The sequence below is a fragment of the Syngnathoides biaculeatus genome, chromosome 23 (assembly GCF_019802595.1).
Source record: "Syngnathoides biaculeatus isolate LvHL_M chromosome 23, ASM1980259v1, whole genome shotgun sequence".
Classification (NCBI taxonomy): domain Eukaryota; kingdom Metazoa; phylum Chordata; class Actinopteri; order Syngnathiformes; family Syngnathidae; genus Syngnathoides; species Syngnathoides biaculeatus.
Genome location: NC_084662.1, coordinates 14,638,758 through 14,658,786, shown reverse-complemented (window position 1 = coordinate 14,658,786; position 20,029 = coordinate 14,638,758). Strand labels below are relative to the sequence as shown.

The 20,029-nt window shown below is 39.5% G+C and overlaps 1 protein-coding gene across 1 annotated transcript in view; it reads left to right on the top strand.

Annotated features, from left to right (window-relative positions):
* The window catches only part of lama2 (laminin, alpha 2), a 135,971-nt gene that overhangs the window by 28,358 nt on the left and 87,584 nt on the right, over positions 1-20,029 (top strand). Inside the window, exons 4-14 of the mRNA XM_061812204.1 lie at positions 3,619-3,670; positions 4,946-5,136; positions 8,979-9,158; positions 10,321-10,410; positions 12,828-12,945; positions 14,725-14,903; positions 14,994-15,093; positions 15,967-16,024; positions 16,667-16,769; positions 18,191-18,331; positions 19,740-19,904. Of these exons, the coding sequence (XP_061668188.1) occupies positions 3,619-3,670; positions 4,946-5,136; positions 8,979-9,158; positions 10,321-10,410; positions 12,828-12,945; positions 14,725-14,903; positions 14,994-15,093; positions 15,967-16,024; positions 16,667-16,769; positions 18,191-18,331; positions 19,740-19,904 (1,377 nt within the window). The remainder of the gene's footprint in view (positions 1-3,618; positions 3,671-4,945; positions 5,137-8,978; positions 9,159-10,320; positions 10,411-12,827; positions 12,946-14,724; positions 14,904-14,993; positions 15,094-15,966; positions 16,025-16,666; positions 16,770-18,190; positions 18,332-19,739; positions 19,905-20,029) is intronic.

Below are 20,029 nucleotides of genomic sequence, written 5' to 3'. Positions count from 1 at the left end.
TGACTGTACTGTCAGTAGTTTGACTTTCATCCACTGTTTAGTAATTACTGGGCGGTCCACATGTCAATCACCGGTTAGATAGAGTCACATGTTTGTCTATAATGTATGTGCCCTGCGATTAGCTGACAATCTGTTCAGGGTGTCCCCCGCATCCTGCCCATTGTCAGTTGGGATAGGCTGCTGCCCACCCGCAATACTGATGAGGATGAATGGTACAGAGAATGGATAATTAGATTTTGTGATCAATTATACAATTCAAATGGAAAATACCAAACCCAGATGTTTTTTACGATAATACATTTGCTATGGTTATAATTTTTCCAGAAATTTAGAAATGCCAAGTTATTGTTCTGCTGCTGTTTTGATGTATTACCACAAAAATTACTGTAACACATTACAGTTCAATGACAGCAATTTGCAATCCTGTATAACTAATCCCATTCAAGTAACAATATACCCTATTTATGAAAAGTCAATATCAAACCATCTCTGATCCAGTCTCTTAGTCGAGCATTTGGACTATAACAGTTGTTTTCATGTTCTTCAATGTACACTTTTTTTGGGGTGTGGCGGGTGACATCCAGCAGGTGACAGCAGCTCAGGCCAAAGCAAGACTGTGAGAGATTGCAACATCTGTTGTTATACCCAATAGATAAAATATTAAAAACCTTAAGGCCAAATACCTACCAAGTCAGCTTTGTTGCGACTTATACATTTTTACATGTCTTTAAGTGTACACACAAACACAGAACATTTCCATTTTTCTAATCTATTCTATCCAGAGGCCTTTATTGCTCTGTTGCTGTCTTGCTCTTCTGCAGTCTCTTCATTATTTAAGCAGATGTGGAAAACACTAACAAAAACAATTTTAGTTGTGTATGTTTTTTTCATGCAGAGCGCTCCATTTTAATGTTTTTTCCCCGCACTCTATTATACGCAGAACTGCAACATTCAAAATGTCTCTATGTATAAAAAGGGCAATGAGATGACTCCAGTGAATATCTGCTACTTTCTTGCCTGAAAGTTTGGCAGGCGAGAAAATTGGATGAGTCGAGCGATTAAGAAATGGGCCAAAAACCTTTTTAATAGTCCAGTGAGATGTTAACACATTTCCAGTGACAGTAAATTTTTAGGCTCTGCCTTGTGGCATATGCACCTGTCAGCTTCTCTCGTGTTTTTATGTTAGCATCCTAGAACCCACTTCACTTAAATGACTTCCCTCATTCTCCCAATTAACTATCTGGATTGCCCTTTTGGTCTTTTAACAATTAACTTCCAAGTCACATTATTAGTATGTTTCCACTTTTTAAGCCAACTAAAATTCTAGCATGTGCCCAGCGGTGATATTTAAATACCAACTGTTCCTCCCAAATTATTTGTGCAAAGCTCACAGAGACAACACAAATTCCTCCAGTCCATTTAATGGCAGACTCTCCAAACACACTGGATACAGACCTTAAATAGTCAGCTGGGGAAGCAAAATAAATCTTTCTTATTGGTCATTTGGCTGCGATGTTTAACTATTTGGAAAAGTGTCACTTTTGCTTTATATACTTTGATAAAATGTTTGAGTACTTTGAGACAATGAATTCATTGTTGGGCTATCATATATGAACAAACTTGTAGTTGTCAATGATGGCTATTCCTTTGACAAAAGTTCATTTTAATGATATCAGTGGGAAAAACAAGAACAGATGGATTCTTCTGGGAACCTCTTTTCTGTCTCTTTAATAAGAGCGTCCAGATGTTTGAGTTTAAGTCGATCCACCTTGATGACTGTAATGACTCAACCTCTTACTATATGTCAATATGTAGAGAATGCCATGTAGTAAATAAACTTCCACTATTTAGTGTTTTATATACTGTATCGTAGTACTGAAACGTTAGCAAAGATGTTAGCGCATCTGTGAAAATCTTTGTCCATTCATCCGGGAGAACATTTTTAAGGTCCCGCATCACTGATGCTTGGGGAGAGGGCGTCGCTCACAAATAATCTCTGTTCTACTTTGGGGTGGGTGAGGAATCAAGTTCTTTCGCACCAAACTGACCCAAGTATAACTTTGTGAACTTTAATTAAGTCATCAAAGGTCACCTCAAAAGATTTATGTCTCGATATATGACATATACACCCGGCTGTAATTGACACTGAACCCACACAGCCAGATAGTAGTACATACATCATTAATTTTCATCCACATTGGGAATTTCCTTTGTAGGCAGCCATGATTCATATCCAAATAGTGCCACTGTAAAGCAAAGCTTCTGAATTCTCACTTGAGCCATGTAGTGTGAATCTAGCATTAGATTTATTTTTCCTAAAGAATCCTCTAAAAAGAAATTTGAATAAAAATTATATGCAGTAGGGGTGGTACGGTGACTGAGCTGGTAAAGCGTTGGCCTCGCAGTTCTGAGGACCCGGGTTCAATCTCGGCCCCGCCTGTGTGGAGTTTGCATGTTCTCCCCGTGCCTGCGTGGGTTTTCTTTGGGCACTCCGGTTTCCTCCCACATCCCAAAAACATGCAACATTAATTGGACACTCTAAATTTCCCCTAGGTGTGATTGTGAGTGCGACTGTTATCTGTCTCCATGTGCCCTGCGATTGGCTGACAACCAGTTCAGGGTGTCCCCGCCTCCTGCCCGTTGACAGCGACCCTCATGAGGATAAGCGGCAAAAGAAAATGGATGGATGGATGGATGGGTGGATATGCAGTACGTGATTCAGGTCCAACATTCTTTAACAAGACAGGAGGCTCACATGTGAGATGTAGAAACAATTTCTCAGTTTAAAAAATCAAGAAAATTGTAATTTAGCCTGTCGGATTGGAGCTGACAAGATAATCATTTTTACTTGTTTTGTTATAAGAGCATGTAAATAGTGTTTTTGTTGATGCGATGTTGATTCTTCTACTTAGAAGTTAATCCTTTTCTTGAATGTTGTCTGATCAAAGCACAGAATTCGATACGCCACACATACTATACAGTAGCCTCTTTTTGGTGTAACTTCATGTAAAAGTCACTCTTTTGTTAGGGCATTGTGTAACTGATATCAGGTTACTCCAAAACGTACTGTTCCTTCACGCTCACACACACACAATGGCTGTTTTGATCACTGCAATATGACACTGCTCCCATTATAAAAAGATCCAGTAAGCAGTGGATTAGATTTAGACTGCAGTATTAGCCTACTTCTAGTGTTTGTAACATTGAACGACCATTTTCATAGATGGACTTTCAATTTTTAGGATGCGTACATGTTTTCATTTAATTGGGGAGTTTGCAGGTCTTAATTTTGCACAATAGTATGGAAAATGGATGGATGGATACTTTATAGGTTTACGGAGAATTAAACTGGAACCTTCGAGTCTAGAGAGAGAGACGTCTATGTCAGCCAAAAAAGCCTCTCCAAGACCAGTGTCCCTTTGAACAATTATGCTCTTAAGTGCAAGAGTTTATGTATCAGTACTGTAGACACGCCACTAATGGTCAGCTGGGTTCTCCGTATCTTCCTCAGAGGGATCTAGTCATCTTCATCCATATGTAAATACAAGGATGCTTAAATCACAGTCTAAAATGTTTAAATGTGTCAGTTTCAATCATTAATCTTTTTTATATTGTCAGGTTTTCCAGATAGCCTACGTGATCATTAAGGCTGCCAACTCGCCTCGACCTGGTAAGCGTTCCACTAAATCATTACTATTTAAACAGACTCACACTGTCATTTTTTCACATTGCTTTGATTGTGACGTGCAACCAGAACCACATACATTACATGAGAAAATACAGTATAATAGCACAATAAATAAAATGCCATAATCCAATTCAAGAGTGCAATTTTACTCTTTTTTCCAATTTAATGAATTTAATTATTCATAAAATTAACCTGAGATAAACTTCAATCGATTAAAGTTACATTACTTAGTTTATTCTTGTATGCTGCTGGTAGACCTGACAGGACACTTAATATTATGTTAACACTAGCATTAAAGCTCATGTTATTATTGTTTTTGTAAAAGCTTCACTGAAAACTGCAATAATCGGACATTGGTTATTTCAAAACTTAAATGAGAAAACGCACAGTTGTGCTTGTATGTTTGACTACTCAGGAAGAATTTGTAAGATGTGTAAAATTCTTGAATGAAAACATGAAGGAACAGGCAAAACATAACTATAAAAAAACGAATGATCATTATTGTTTAATTGGGAGAGTGGTGGTTCAGCTGGAACGCGTTGGCCTCACAGTTCTGAGGTCCCGTGTTCAATCCCCGACCCGCCTCTGTGGAGTTTGCATGTTCTTGCCGTGCCTGCGTAAGTTTCCTCCGGGCATTCCGGTTTCCTCCCACATCCCAAAAACATGCAACATTAATTGGACACTCTAAATTGCCCCTAGTTGTGATTGTGAGTGCGGCTGTTTGTCTCTTTGTGCCCTGCTATTGGCTGGCAACCAGTTCAGGGTGTACACAGCTTCCTGCCTGTTGACAGCTGGGATAGGCTCCAGCATGGCCTGCGACTCATGTGAGGATAAGCAGCTAAGAAAATGGATGGATGGATATTGTTTAATCATCAGTCATGTTTTAAAAAAAAAAACAATATTTCAAAAATGTTGCCTGGGTATGTAAACCTATGAGCACAACTGTACAAATATGACGGAATGTACCCCTGTCATATTGGAAGCGTTGGCGACACCTTTTTCATAACACCAAGGTGGCAGTGGCAAATTGGAATGAAAGTGTAGACCTTTCTGAGACATTTAGGTGGCGGTGGCCATTGTAATTATAGTGTACGGCTTTTTCATAACCTCCAGGTCGCGGAATACACTTAGAAAATGTGCAAGTGTTTTATTTTCCCCTATACATATGTATAAGCACACGATTGAATTTTGACAATTTCTTGGGGAAAACAATGTTCATTGTACATGATAAATTACAGTAAATATTTCTCTCTGCAGGTAACTGGATCTTGGAGCGTTCAATAGACGGTTTGACCTATGAACCGTGGCAGTTCTTCGCCCTCACAGAGACGGAATGTCTGACCAGATTCAACATGAATCCAAGGACAGGACCTCCGTCGTATACTAGAGATGATGAAGTTATCTGCACATCTTTCTATTCCAAGATCCACCCATTGGAGAATGGAGAGGTAATGTCTGTTGTGAGTTTCTAAGACAACAAGAAGTATTTTCCAAAGCAACTCATTTTTTTTGAGAACATTGCCGTTTTACAAAGCTGTCTGCTACAGCAACCTTAGGGAACACTCAGCAAACATCGTCACATATCCAGAAATGTTTCTTATTGTTTGGTTTTGTGAGATCACGTATGATCCAGCGAGACTTTGAGCTCGACGGCTGAACAGAATCTTTACGTGTGTACTGTTGATTATCGGAGCACATCACACGCAGGATGACCAAAACTGTTGAATGCACAATTTTTTTATCTTCATGTTTGGGGCCTGTGGCAGATAAATAATCTTTGAATTTAGATGTGGGAAAATCTTTGTGTATACCAGGCCTAATGGGAGAGGGTATTGAGTGCCACAATCCACACCCCTATCCTTGCATAAAGGGATTACCCGTAGTTTTCCCACAGCTGCTTTCCTGCCTCTCTTACAACTCTAAAACAACCCCAGAAAAAATCAGTATGACTTTCTACTGCCATTCATTTTCAGTGCCATTTATACAGAACATCCCAATAATGAGGTGAATGAATCTTTTAACAGGCAGTGTAAAAAGGCTTGTACCCAATCTTGTTGTTTTGTTGATTTCTAGTGTTGCAATCTTCCTTTGCAAACTGCCTATGGACCTAACTGGCATATCAGAGGCTTAACAGATGAGCTTGAATTTATTTGGATGTCCCCTTTCAAACAGAAATCGCCAAAGCGAGACGTTTTCATGTCTGAATTGCTCGTTCACACAGTTGCTGTGACTTTAAACATTTAGATAGTTAAGACGCGTGGCGGCGTCAGTTCCTTTGTTTCTTTAATAGACAATTCCTTGTAGTTAAAGCATAATGGGCAGGGAGTCTTGGATGTCAAACTTCATGCTCAATTTGGTCAAACAAATTTACTAATTATTTAAACCTACCAACTCACATCAGTAGGCCTCCCTTACATGCTAGACATCCAACTATCCACACACACGCGCACACACACCAATTACGTTAGTGTAAGAACAACTGAATTTTTCCTTTTTAAACCCACCAAATGTATTTGTGTGGAATTGGTTGTTATAAAAACGTTAAGCCGCATTTCATTTGGGAGAGTATCTGACACAACTATTGACATCCCGCCTGCACGTCTGACCCTGACGGATCAGGGTTGGATTTTTCAAAACGTGCTGTTCCGAGCTGATTTGAACTGTATCTCTTGGTGTAAACATTGGTTAACACAATATTATTACCGACAGATCAGTTTTCGGGTGAAACACTATGTCCATTGCTGTCACTATATGTTTTTCCATTTATTTTTTTTGGCCTTCACAGCTTCGATGACCCTAAAGATGGATTTTTTTTTTTTAAATCAATATTTTCTTATCGTATGGTGCAAGTTATTACATTGTGCTCACAGGATTATAGTGCACTCCGGGATTGAAATTTTGCCATTCAAGACAACTCAACAAGCTTACTCGGGTTTGTGGAAGACCATTTTAGCCTATCTACAGCCTCAAATTATCATCATCATAACATTTTTGAATAACCCTACTTGTTAAGACAATTATTGTTCTCATTTGGTTAACTATATTACCTGCATTATTGATCCATAGTTTAATATTTTTGTTACGGATTACCTTCTCCCTTTTAAGGAAGAATACTCGCACACAGGTTATGTTTATTCAATGAAGTAATTGTTGTGCCGTCCTTTGTTTTTCTGAACAGCGTGTGTAGAAGGCATTAAAATTTTTTGATGTGATAATTAAAACTGTCATTATTTCAGTCAGTCAAATTTTAATGCATGAGTGAAATAATTGTGATGATAGTGGTTGCTTGATTATTAGTGTTTACTATTGTCTAGCTGTGTGTGTGCGTGTGTGCATTCAAAAGTAGAATAGCGTTCTTAACTGACAAAAACGAACGCAAGGCTTCAGGATACACACACACACACACACACACACACACACACACACACACATACATGTCTATATTTCCTGCGCAGGCTTCTAATTGTAGTTGCCTGTCTGAATATGTGTGCACATTCCCCCATGGGTGCAAGTGTTTGTGTGTTTTTCTAGTGTGTTTGTCTTCTATATGTGTGTACGTGTGTGTGTGTCCTATGGGAGAGCACCGGAGGGGGTGTGAGCGAGGAGATGTCAAGAGCTGCAAGTAACGGAGGAGTCTGAATGTGCCGTGTGTGCATGCGCGCTTGTGGTTGACAGCTCCCTAGCCGTCTGATCACAGTGCAACTATAATGAGTCAGAGGCTGTGTGTCTCACACACAATTACACTTAAATACACACAGTCACGCACACAACACACACGCGCACACACACACACAGTGTCACTCATAACACGTTCACACCTACACAGCCATCTCCTATGTTACTTCCAAGTGTGCAGCTTGCACCCATCAAGTATCCCCCCCATTGCCACACACCCACTTTTGGCACAATTGACAAGTTTTTGGCAGATGCCAAATGTTGCTTTTGGCTACATTAGTGAGACAGGCTGACAGAAGTTCTCTCGCTTACTGTGTGGCTGCTTGTTGACATTGCTCTTACTGGACAGCAAATAATTAGCATTCTATACTCGAATTAGGTATGCCGTGGTAGTGCATAATAATTGTCCTTGTGACCATACTCTGGTCTGTTTCAAAATAAAAACAAAAACTCGGGTTGACCATAAAAAGATTATGAATACTATGCATGCTGCCACTTCTTCCTGTGCTTGCTTGGGGTTTTTGCTGGTACTCTGGCCCCTTCCACATTCCCAAAACATGAATTTTAGGTTCTTTAAAGACTATAAATTGTCCCAAGTGTATGTACCCTGTGATTGATTGGCTAGCGACCAGTCCAGGGTGTACCCCGCCACTGAGGTGAGTTCTAGCTCACTCGCTCCCCCAGTGAGCTCCAATGTGAGAAAATGATTGACTTTCGATTGGAATCTGATTCATAATTTGTTTCCATTAAATTTTTTCAACTACTGACAATGTTTGAATTATTACCATGCAAGTATTATCACACGTAAACAAGACCGATATTAACCTGTTAAAAACAATAGCACAGAGAGCTATCATGTGAAGCTAATCTTGGCTAATAGCTTCACTCATCGCACTTGACAAATAGGACATAAATACACAGCACTGCTTGTTGCTTGTTAGTGCTTGTTTGTAGGTTTCCAATGCTATCATAACCACTGTGCTACTATGGCTTTATTTTTACACTGTGCCTTTGTCAGAAAAGGTAAAGTCTCAGTTTGACCCGTCTTTTTGACATGGTGAAGCTTCTGTAGACTCGATCAACCCATCACGATCACCAATAGCACCTCTTCTCAACACAACACACTATAATCACTTGGCACTCTCTGCATATGTCTTAAACTTGAATTTGATGATAGTTCAATCAGTTTCACCCACGGGTCAGTTACAGTAAATCGAAAAAAAAACTAATGAGGTACCAAGCCAGAGTTGTGTTTAAAAAATGCTTTTGAGTGATGCTATCAAAGGGAGGTTCATTTAACATTTCGTTTAACTTTTTATTGTGGTTGTAGTTGTGTAAAACAGGACTGCAACATGCTGAGTGTGTTTTCTAATGCCAGCCAACTGACAAAAATTGCAAGATTGTAGGGGGGATTTAAAGTCGAGTACAGAAGGTGTGTGTGTGTCTGCATGTTTTCAGGCGACTGTCCTTTTCCCTTCTACAAATCTGTGACCCAGGAGGCCTCTCACCTCTGACACCATCCGTCACTGTAACAGACTCTATGCACCTTTAATGTTTGCCTCAAGTTTCATTCTGTTGTTCCTTGTCACTATTTATCCATCCTTCCCTTGTATAGATCCACACTTCTTTAATCAATGGTCGTCCAAGTGCGGATGACCCTTCCCCGACCCTGCTGAACTTCACCTCAGCACGCTACATCAGGCTGGTCTTTCAGAGGATCCGAACGCTCAACGCGGACCTCATGACGCTGACGCTGCATGACCCCAAAGATATCGATCCCATTGTGACAAGACGGGTAAGGCTGGCCATCTTCTTTTCATCCGTCTTACGTGCGCAAATACACAGTATCTGTCGATCTGGAAAGGGATTTTAAATTGTAACGTTGTTTCTAATACAACTTTACTATAGCATATGTCATTGTAGGTAAATTGAAAGCCATTCAGGAAGTTTGGGTTTTTGTCCATTAACTCAGAAGTCCATTGGTTCTGACTTTGTTCAATCAAGGTTCCAATGTGCTTGGTTTTAAATGTCTAAATACAAATTTGCTGTGGAAACACGCTTATGAGCTCAAGAGAGTTAAATATGTTTATATAAGACTTACACTTCTGTGCCATATATGAATTCAAATATTTAATGTTTTGTTTTTTTAACCCCCAAAAATATTGAATAAGTGTGAATAAACTTCCAATAAGGACTTTCGGGTTGCTCCCCACAAAAACAAAGACAAGAAAGAAAAACACAAAAAAAATCCCAGAACCACAAGTATTTGGAGGTTCCATTGTACCTCAATATGTACATACATTTCTACATTCAAAATGAAATTCTAATGATGGAGATACTCTCGCCTCCAAAATCATTGGAGCTGTGAGTCCAATTCTGTTATATTTCACAAGTGACTGATAACATTTGGATTTGACATTCAAAGACAGCTTTTATTTCCAGGATATATCTTTTAGCCCTTTTTGTCCAACTCTATCCATTTTTCATGTGAGTAAAAATCTTCGAGCATGTGAGAGTCAAATATGTTTTGTTGCCCGATGTGGCCTATTACATGCATTTTTTTCAGACAATTTCATATACAGTGCTGTGAAAAAGTATTGCCCCCCCCTCATTATAACCCTTGTGTTTTGATGTCAAACAAATGTTTTCAGTCTACGGCATCAATAAATAAATTGCCCTCCCTGATCCACTACTTTAGGATTGGATTGTCGGATCATGTGACCTCAAGTCCATGAACCTCAATGCTGAACACAGAGATGGTCATAATTCCTCCACAAATATTGTATATGACCTAAGTAATCTAGAATGACTCAGAAAGCAATGACGAGAGACTATTATTTTTATTAAAGGTGCTACTTCAAGGTCACATTTTTAATGTATCATTACTTTAAAGGTGGGATGCCATGCCATCAATATGTCTGCACACTCATGAATGCCCTCATGTTGTTTCTCCTCAGTACTACTACTCCATTAAGGATATTTCGGTTGGAGGGATGTGCATCTGTTATGGTCACGCAAAGGCCTGTCCACTCAACACTGTTACCAAGGTAAAACCACTGTCCTCCCTCATATGTGTGTCATGATAACATAGCCTCTTATAATAACATGTTGGTTTCTTTTTTAAATTCAAGTAGCCGCAAGCTTTAAGCTCGTTTCATGCCGCCATGATATAATTTTTTTTCCTACAGGGGACACAGGTGTCGTCTGGCGTGTCAGTTCAAACAGTCGAGTGTTTGATAGCAGACACCTGATCTTGCACGCTTTTTCTCACACATTCGTGCCCTCTTGTCCTGTACGTGTCCTCAGGCTGAGACGAGCCTTACCCCCGATACGACAATTGTGTTTCTTTCTCTCTTAAACCGATGATGTCATTGAATTAAGTGATGTCATTTGTGTACGGTGTGCCAGCTTTTTTGTCGTTTTTTTTTCTGCTCTTTCCACCACGATCTACATATATCCCCGAGACAAAGGGGGGCAAAAATGCATATTTCAATATTATGCATTGGTCCATCATTAATTATGATTAATTTATACATAAAGTAGAATGGATTAATTTCCTTCACAGAATGCATAAATTAGCTATCGTTACACAGGTTAGAGTAACTGGAGAATATTTCAAGACTTTTAAAATGATTTAATTAACAATATAGAGTGTGATGTGTTATTTTAACAGCCATCTTTGGGTTTTATCATTCCATCATCTTTTAATTTCTCTTCCCGCTTTGACCTCTGCTGCTGGAATCAGCACAATGTGAATCACAACAATACCATTTATTCATTCATTTTATGAGCCCCTTATCCTCACAAGGATCGCGGTGGTGCTGCCGCCTATCCCAGCTGTCATCGGGCAGGAGGCGGGGTACTACCTGAACTGGTTGCCAGCCAATCGCAGGGAACATAGGGAACACAGACAAGAGTCACACTCTGAATCACGCCTAAGGCCAATTTAGAGTCCCCAATTAATGCATATTTTTGGGGATCTGGGAGGAAACCGGAGTTGCTGGAGAAAACCCACGCAGACACGTGGGAGAACATGCAAACTCCACACAGGTGGGGCCCTGGGATTTGAACCCAGGACGTCAGAACTTTAAGGCCAATGCGATAACCAGTTGACCCACCGTGCTGCCCGCAATAATACCACTCATCCATCTTTCATTATTTCTTTTCATATAGTCACATTTTTTTTTTCGTACTGGCAAAGCAGATGTATTGTGTTTGCTCTAGAATGCAGCTGATTTCCAAGTGTGGTCCCGAGCCAAAATAAGCGCTTTAAAAAACATGATCATCATCATTATCATCATTCTCATCATCCACAAAGTCTAAGAGGCTTTCAAGTTTGGATGGATTTCCAAAATATTGTTTGTCTGGAATCAGATGGCAGTAATTTCTCCCAATTTTCTTCCAATGTTTCAGTCAACATGGTTATCCCTCCATTTTGGCAAAAAAAATAAATACATATGACTATAGTTTCTTTCCTAACAAAACAATGTGAACATGAACATAAAAACCTTTGCTAAAACTGTGTCGATCATTTAAAATCTGGCTCTTTTTTTCAGTACAGTATATTAGCTCTTCTACACGGTCAACGGTCCTTGTGGTAAAATCCTGGGCAGATGTTCAGAGGGCAGATACAATGGAGACCTGTGAGCTGATTTGTCACTGATTGTCCACAGAACATCTGTTCGGATGCGCACTCAACACAAAAGTCGCCCGGAGCCAAGATCTGGACCGTTTTGTATCAGATAAAAACGGGTGGGAAACTGACTTGTGCCAAAATAACCAAACTTGGCCCGTGATGCGCTATTGTACTCCGTTCAATCTGGCAGCCTCTCCTCCTCAACCAATTTACAGAAAGTACTAAATTGAATTACTAAGCCTCCAAATTGGCAAATGTCTTCCATTGGAGTATTGTGCTCCAACTGTGTTATGATTTCTTTTCTCTCAGGAAGGTGGTAGTGAACCCATTTGTTACCAGATGAAAATGTGGGAAGGGAAACAAGATCCTTTTATTGCCCTCCCTTGTGAATACATTATTGTTTGATAGGCCACTTACAAATTCTGTTAATTACCTTTTGCACCCATCTATTTGAAGATTGGATTGATTGTTGTTCAGCCACATGACGCCACATTTCCTTCACTGTTTTCTCAACAACTGAATATCACTTGTGTGTATGATTATTGAGAAACACAACCTCAAAGGTTAGACAAAAGGTCTTTTCTGAATCTTTGAGTTATTTGATGTTGGATGTTATACTGTATTAATGTAGGGTAATTAGACTTTAATGGATAGACGACAAAATGTTTTGACATCCTAAGGCATTTGACAGATTGAGGTAGCTACTCTGAAATCTAAAGATATTTCATTTAACTTTTGAACAACCTCGTCGTGAGAATAAATTCTTGCAATTAACCCACGTTTATCTCTGTCTGATTAACATTCTTCAACCTCTGTCTGTCCATGCAGAAGTTTAGCTGCGAATGTGAACACAACACATGCGGGGAGAGTTGCGATCGTTGTTGCCCTGGTTACCACCAACAAGCCTGGATGGCTGGAACCTTCGTCACTCGACACATTTGTGAGAGTAAGTTGGAGCGCATCAAGAAAAAGAAAACAAAAAAAAGCAAAGAAACTAAAAATGCGGAGAACTATGCCTTTTTGTAATTTGTCAACCTCTTGAAGTTCACCACGTATCTTAGTTTGTACCATTTCAAGATATTCATTGGATAGCAACAAGATTATGACATATTACAAAAAAAATATAGTATACCCCCGAGTTACAGTTTGTGGATTGGTAGGGATCTAGGGAACAGAATTTCAAAGGGGCTGGTATGTAATAAAAAAAGGTATTACAATTAAACAATCAGGTTCCAATTGTAAGGCCAGATGACATGAATCTGTTAACATTTTATTAATTGAATCTCTAGTTAAAGTGTTCTAGTCTAAATTGATAAATTATATATGTTGAGATTTCAAATTCTGTTACAAATACACAAAATGGTATCCAAGTGCAACTTACCTATTCATGTGTTATGATTCAGATTGTCTACAAGTACCAAATTGGAAAAGAGGGAAATGGCTGTCCATAAATGTAGCACGACAATGGAATACTGCGGTGAAAAACAGTTTCTGTTGTTTCTTCCATGATAAAAGTTTTCACAAGCCCAAATCCCTCTGACACAACAACACAGAGGCAACTGATGATCATTAGAAGAGTCCAACTTAACACTGGCTGATCACAACGTTAAAGGAAACAACGTGGCATGAGTCAAGCGCATTGTGTCATCACCTTTGCAACCCTTGTTAGAAGTGATGAAAAGCCGGGGGTGGACAAGCCGTTGAATGGCAGCCCACGGGAATGCTGACGTCCAGGAGATGTGGTTGGCAGATGTATTATTTTGCAAAGCTTGGCAGCGTCTTCTCACAGCCGTAGCAGCGCCAACCGCAACTTCAAACCCAGAGCGTGGCCCTTTATCGATCGTAAGATCAAACCAGCCGTTCTTTTCCTCCCTGCTATTATTCCATCAGGCTGATCCATGATCAAACACTGATGAGTGTCGTAGGTCTCATTGAGTATGCATAAACAGTGGGAGGAGGCTACGAGCCTGCTAATTATAGGACTGTTATGTTTGCATTAATGTATAAGCCAACTACATATGGATGTGCATGGGTGAAGAGAGTGGGTCGGGGGCCAAATCCTTGGGCAATAGAATACTTTTTGAATGTACATAATAAAAGGCTGCACATTTGCATATCTATATTTTACACAATTAGCAGGTGTTTTGTATTTGATGCATCTATTCTTTTGCTTGCTTTGCATTTGTTATCGTTCGGCTTGTGGTTTTTCACCCAATTCAAGTTACAGAGGGACTACTGGTTACATTAATATCAAATACTTTAATGGAAGACACATTCATGTAAATCAGCTGCATTCCTTGTAGTCATCCACTTATTTTCCGTAGCGCTTGTCCTTATTGGGGTTGTGGCTGGCCAGCTAAAATTGGGTACACCCTGGACTGGTTGCCAGCCTATTGCAATGCATTCTCTTATAGTTTTATCGAATAGTGCAGGCATTTTAATCATAAAATGTAAGCTAGTTCATTTGAAAGGGGCAGTACAAATGAATGAAAATAAAATACCAATGTTCAGTATATATACTAAGGTTATGCTTATTTACAGCAAGCATCCTTTTTCCACAACCAACTCAATAGAGATAGATACAAGATAGCGATATAATTCAAAAATCCTCCTCACATGTGTTGAAACAAATGAATCGTGTTAATTGGCTGATGTATGACGAGAAGTTCAGAAGTGTTTAACCAGTTGTTGTATGCCCAAACCCCCCTCTGTCCTTGATTTTTAGAGTGTAACTGCCACGGGAAGGCTGAGGAATGCTACTTTAATCAGACTGTCGCAGACCTTTCGCTCAGCCTGGATGTCCACGGCCAGTACCGAGGGGGCGGAGTGTGTATTTCATGCCGTGACAACACAGATGGGATCAACTGTCAGAGCTGTGTTGCCGGCTACTACAGACCTGCCGGTGTAGGCTGGTTCTCGTGGAATTCACCGTTCCAGTACATGAGAAAGAGTCACTGAGTAAATGTTAAATGTTGGTCTTTGTGTGTTGTCAAGGTGAACGCTGAGGAGGAAAACCCCTGCATCCCATGCTCATGCGACTCACATGGGTCTGATGGCCAGTCCTGTGTTGAGGACTCAAGCCGGGCGACACCTTGTACGCATTAATACTTAGTGTCTCTCCTTAGATGTTTTTCGTTTCCAATGAAAACCATTAATGTGTAGATTGCAGTTGTATTCAACACAATCCATTCCAAGGTAGTGATACAGTAGGATTTTGAAGTGGTCGTACCCACAGGAAATCACATCCTCAAATAGCGCATATCCTAATCGAAGCTGAGTCTCAGACACTGGGGGTTTCACGTACATAATACAAATGGACATCTTTCTTAGGAAACAAAAACAAGTTATAATTATCTGAGTTCATACATACATTTTTCTTTATATATGTAACAAAAATGCCCATAAAATAATATTGTTGCATGAAAACAATCACAAAATTGGATAGATGTTGTTGAATATAGAATTTTATATTCTTAAAGTCCATACCAGAGTAAAAATTGGTTAAATAAGACATCCCAGTACCTCAAATCTAGGTATTGGTTCTACAGTACGTCTGTCTTACTGTATTTCTTTCCTATTTGTAAAATATTTTAATTTATTTTATTCATGTCCATGTTGTGGATGTGCAGTACCTATTGAAAAAATCCCATATGAAATAATTACGCATTTGTATTGGATGTTAACACACAGTTTTCCAGAAAATACGAAATATGAGTATTACACGAAAGATCCAAATCATCACAAAATTACATTTCAGGACCTTTTTATTTTCCAGTAAATGGTTAGCAATTTGGCTGTATTGGCCTGAATTATTATATTATTTTATTCAGATTTTTTTTTTACACAACTAAAATGTGACACCTGTATTAAGTTGCAGACACTTTAAACTGAGAACAACTCTTTACCCTTACACACGTGTGTGTTTGTGCATGTGTGTGTGTGCGTGCTGCTTGTGCTTGACTGACAGCCCAGCCACCAGGGTCATGCCGTTGTAAGGAAGGGTTTGGCGGTCTTCGATGTGACAGGTAACGCACACGTACATAAACACACAAAGATACACACAGATTGTGACAGGTGAGCTGAACCTTTCAGCTGTTGTCTGTTCCAATTAGTGTTTGAAAATTGCCTTAAAAGTTTTCATTAAAACTTGTAATGATTTAGCGATATGCCGTAGTGTAGATGACCTTTCGACCCCACTAAATAAATGCTGCATTTGATTATAGTTTCGTCCGCTTATGTGGTCTTTTCATTGGCTTGTTTCTGTAACTGCACATTGTATCATAATTTAGCTCCAGCGGTGACCTCCCAATAATTATTCAAATATATTCCGTCACCTTAAAGCAGATAATCTTTTTTTCTTATAAACCATTCAGCCAATAATTAAGAGCAGTAAAATAAGCACTATGGTCTACTCATTTTTAATGGCAAGTCTCTGTTGGCAATTAAATATGTGTAATGTTTCCTCTGAGATGCGTGTTCAACATGCATGCATGTTTACCTGCTTTGCAAAGTCATCTGTTTGCCCTACACCAGAACTCTTGTAACAGTTCCACTTTGACTGGAGGCCACTATCAGGAGGACTGACCTTGTGATCTACTCACTACGAAGTCCTTTTAAAAATACTCATCACCTTCATCTTTTGTGTTATTAAATCCATTTGTCTTTAGGTGTGCAATTGGTTACATGGGCTACCCAGACTGTCAGCCATGTAACTGCAGCATCGAGGGAAGCAGCAACAGTGACCCGTGCACTTCACCCTGCATGTGCAAGGTCAACAAACACACATACCCCCATGCCCACAAATAATAACTATCAAGAACATTTACAACCTGTTATTTTTGGACACAGTAAAATAAAATTAAAAAAAAAAAATGAAAAAAATATGTAAGGCAAGTAGGATGCCATTGCTTTTCTTTTTAGGCATTTTTTTTACAGGGTTACATTTTTCATCTTTGAATCAATTAATTTTCATTCAGTCTGAATTTCTATATAGCAGACGATATGGTTAACTTCTGATGATTTCCACTCGAATGACAAATGCAGAAAGTGCAAGGTTCCATCTGCCCCAATACCCAGGTGCTGTCACTCCCAAGCCCAGATAAAAATAAATCAATAAAAAAAAGATCAAATCAATTAATTAATTTTGAAAATAATGTTGAATGTTGAGTGACTCAGTGTGGTGACCTCGGGTGGGACAAGCCAAAGACTGAAAATGTAATGATCAGTTAATTGTTTTTAAATCCAACTTTTAGATCGGGAAAGTCTCTTTGCTCTCAATGTTCTGAACTCGTTTTTCTAAGGTGGGCGTGTGGTATAGTGTGGGGGTGATTCGATCAAACAGCTGTTTTGTTTTTAGTGCATATGCCCATCTACAGTTTTTTAATTTGAAAAAGTCATACACAAAAAGGGATATTATAATACTTTATCCATCTATACTTTATCTGAGCTGCTTATCCTCACAAGGGTCGCAGGAGTAATGTGCCTCACAGTTCTGAGGACCGGGGCTTCAAAATCCTGGTGTGACGGTCTGAGCGCTCCCCCGTGCTGAAAAGTCTCCTTGTGATTAATGCGCATACGTGACTAACAGGGGAATTTTGTGTACGTAGCAGACGCTTACTGGCACATCCCCCGGTCTCATAGTTCCCCTTCTTCTACATAGAGGTAGCTAACACCCGTTATAATATAACCCTAACCTTAAAACAAAAGTTGATTAAAAGATACACAGGTATATATACGTTCGCCGTGTTCGTCTTTCTGAGACGTCCATAGTGAACATGAACACTCAGCGACAAGTTGTCCAATGGCACATGTTGAAGCATGGATGTGGATGTTTCAGACTGGCCGGAAGTTTACAAAATATCCGCGCATGCACATTAATCACAATCACATACAGTCAAAAATTTACCATTTGCCTATGAATAGAAATGTGGGAGCAGTTGCTTGGGCTCTACGGTAAATGGATAGCAGGAAAAAGTTAGCTTCTTCCTCTTGGTGCTAAAATGAGGATGAAAACTAGATTTTGTCCTTGACTAACTTATCTCCTATCAAAACAGTACCAAAAAGTATGGTGAGTCAGATTTTGGACATGGATCGTCAGAGTATGTTTCCCTTCACTCCAAGGGCCTTTATAAATATCTTTCCCTGTGCTCACAGGAAACATTATCTCATTGACTGTCTTCTTTTTCCAACAGGAGAATGTGGAGGGAGAGAATTGTAGCCGCTGCAAAGTGGGCTTCTACAATCTCCAGCGCGACAATCCGCGCGGATGCGAGAAATGCTCGTGCATGGGCGTAGCGAGCCAGTGCTCTGCCTCCACGTGGGTTTATCAGAATGTAAGAAATGACACACAAACTATGATTAGGGTTATCTGCCTTTCTGGCTTTCACAAGTAAACATTGTTCAATACTGAGGGGGAGGCGGAACACTCCACAGCGGGTATTTAACTGCAGTTCAGTCTTTGTATGATCCAACTGCAGACACAGACAGCTGCTAAGTTAGATAAGTGAGGTTATTATTCCAGTGGAAAGGCAGATTGGAACATAAAGGAAGAGAGAGGAACTGGAGACGGGGATGAACTCATTTTCACTCAAATCAGTTTAGTTTTGCTGGCTTTTTTCCCACTGGAAACACTGCATGTTTTGGGCAATAAATTTATCGCACTCGATGTGAAAATTAAGGTGAATGCCATCAGTCCACCACTTAAAGCTTATATATAAGGAGGAGGAAAACAGCTGATTATATCTCATCCCAGGTAGTGGATCAAAGGGGTCTCCATTGTATTTTTAACTCCAAATATTGGAAAGTGTAAGTTGAGGGTGAGCATGTAACTAAGGAGGGAAACGAGGAAAGAGGAGATAGAAGAAAAGAAGATGAGAGAGGCGAAGAGAAGGGAAAGGAGGAAAACAGTTTTTGACTGACAGGCGGGGGATGGGACGAGGGGACGTTGACAGAATGACAGCTTTGATTTAGACACTGATAGGGTGTGCGTGTGTGCTTGCGTGTGTTCAAAAGGGTAAGCCAAGGTCAGGTTAATTGCATGACAGATGTGTGTCTGAGGTGTTCCTCACACACACACACACACACACACCACACACACACACACACACACACACACTGACAACTTGACATGTGACAGAATCTTAAAACATCATAAGAGTTCAATACAAAACTTGCAAGGCCCTAAAACTCTTGCATAGGATATTATTACATATCCACATATCCATGTAACAAAGCATCATCATTACCTATGCCAAGGAGTTAATGTTTTTATTGCTATTTGTTTATTAGTTGTAACAGACATTTAAGTATACGCAGCAAGTGGGCATCTTTGATGATATACAATTTAGTATTTATCCAAGTGTTTTTCAACTTGAAAATTCTGCATTTTTATTCATTTATTTATTTTCTTTATTAAGCCAAGGCACATATTTTACATCAGAATAATTACATGGCACACCACTTAACAAAATTCTCATGCAACTCAATGCAACATCTTTGCCTATAGTATGAATGCAAACAGGTAATATTTGTATTTTGCCTTCTGCCATCTAGTGGAAAAGCATTTAATTGTTCTGCCAGTCACGATATGTCGCTGGCATCAATTTATAATTTTTCGTAAATAAATGATACATTTGAACTAACTAAGTAAACTAAATCTTGTCGCAATGCTGCATTGATGTACTTCAGCACTGAATTAAAGAACTCATTAATGAACATTGTATTTTTTAATGACTTGCACAGGAGAGCACACTGACTGGCTGGTACCTGAGTGGAGATTCAGGACGGAGGGTGTGGCCTATTCACAGAGAGACGCCTCAATATCTAAGTGTCCACCATGGCGATGTTGTGGAGAACCTCGGCTCTGCTTACTACTGGAATGCACCTGAATCGTACCTGGGAAACAAGGTGAGAGGAGGACATGCTGTGTGGTTAAATGTGTTATCACAATGCAAATTCATATACAACAGGAGCGTTTAAGACGTTTTAACTAATGTACAGTCAAGTGTGGAAAAAAAGAAGGTAACCACTTT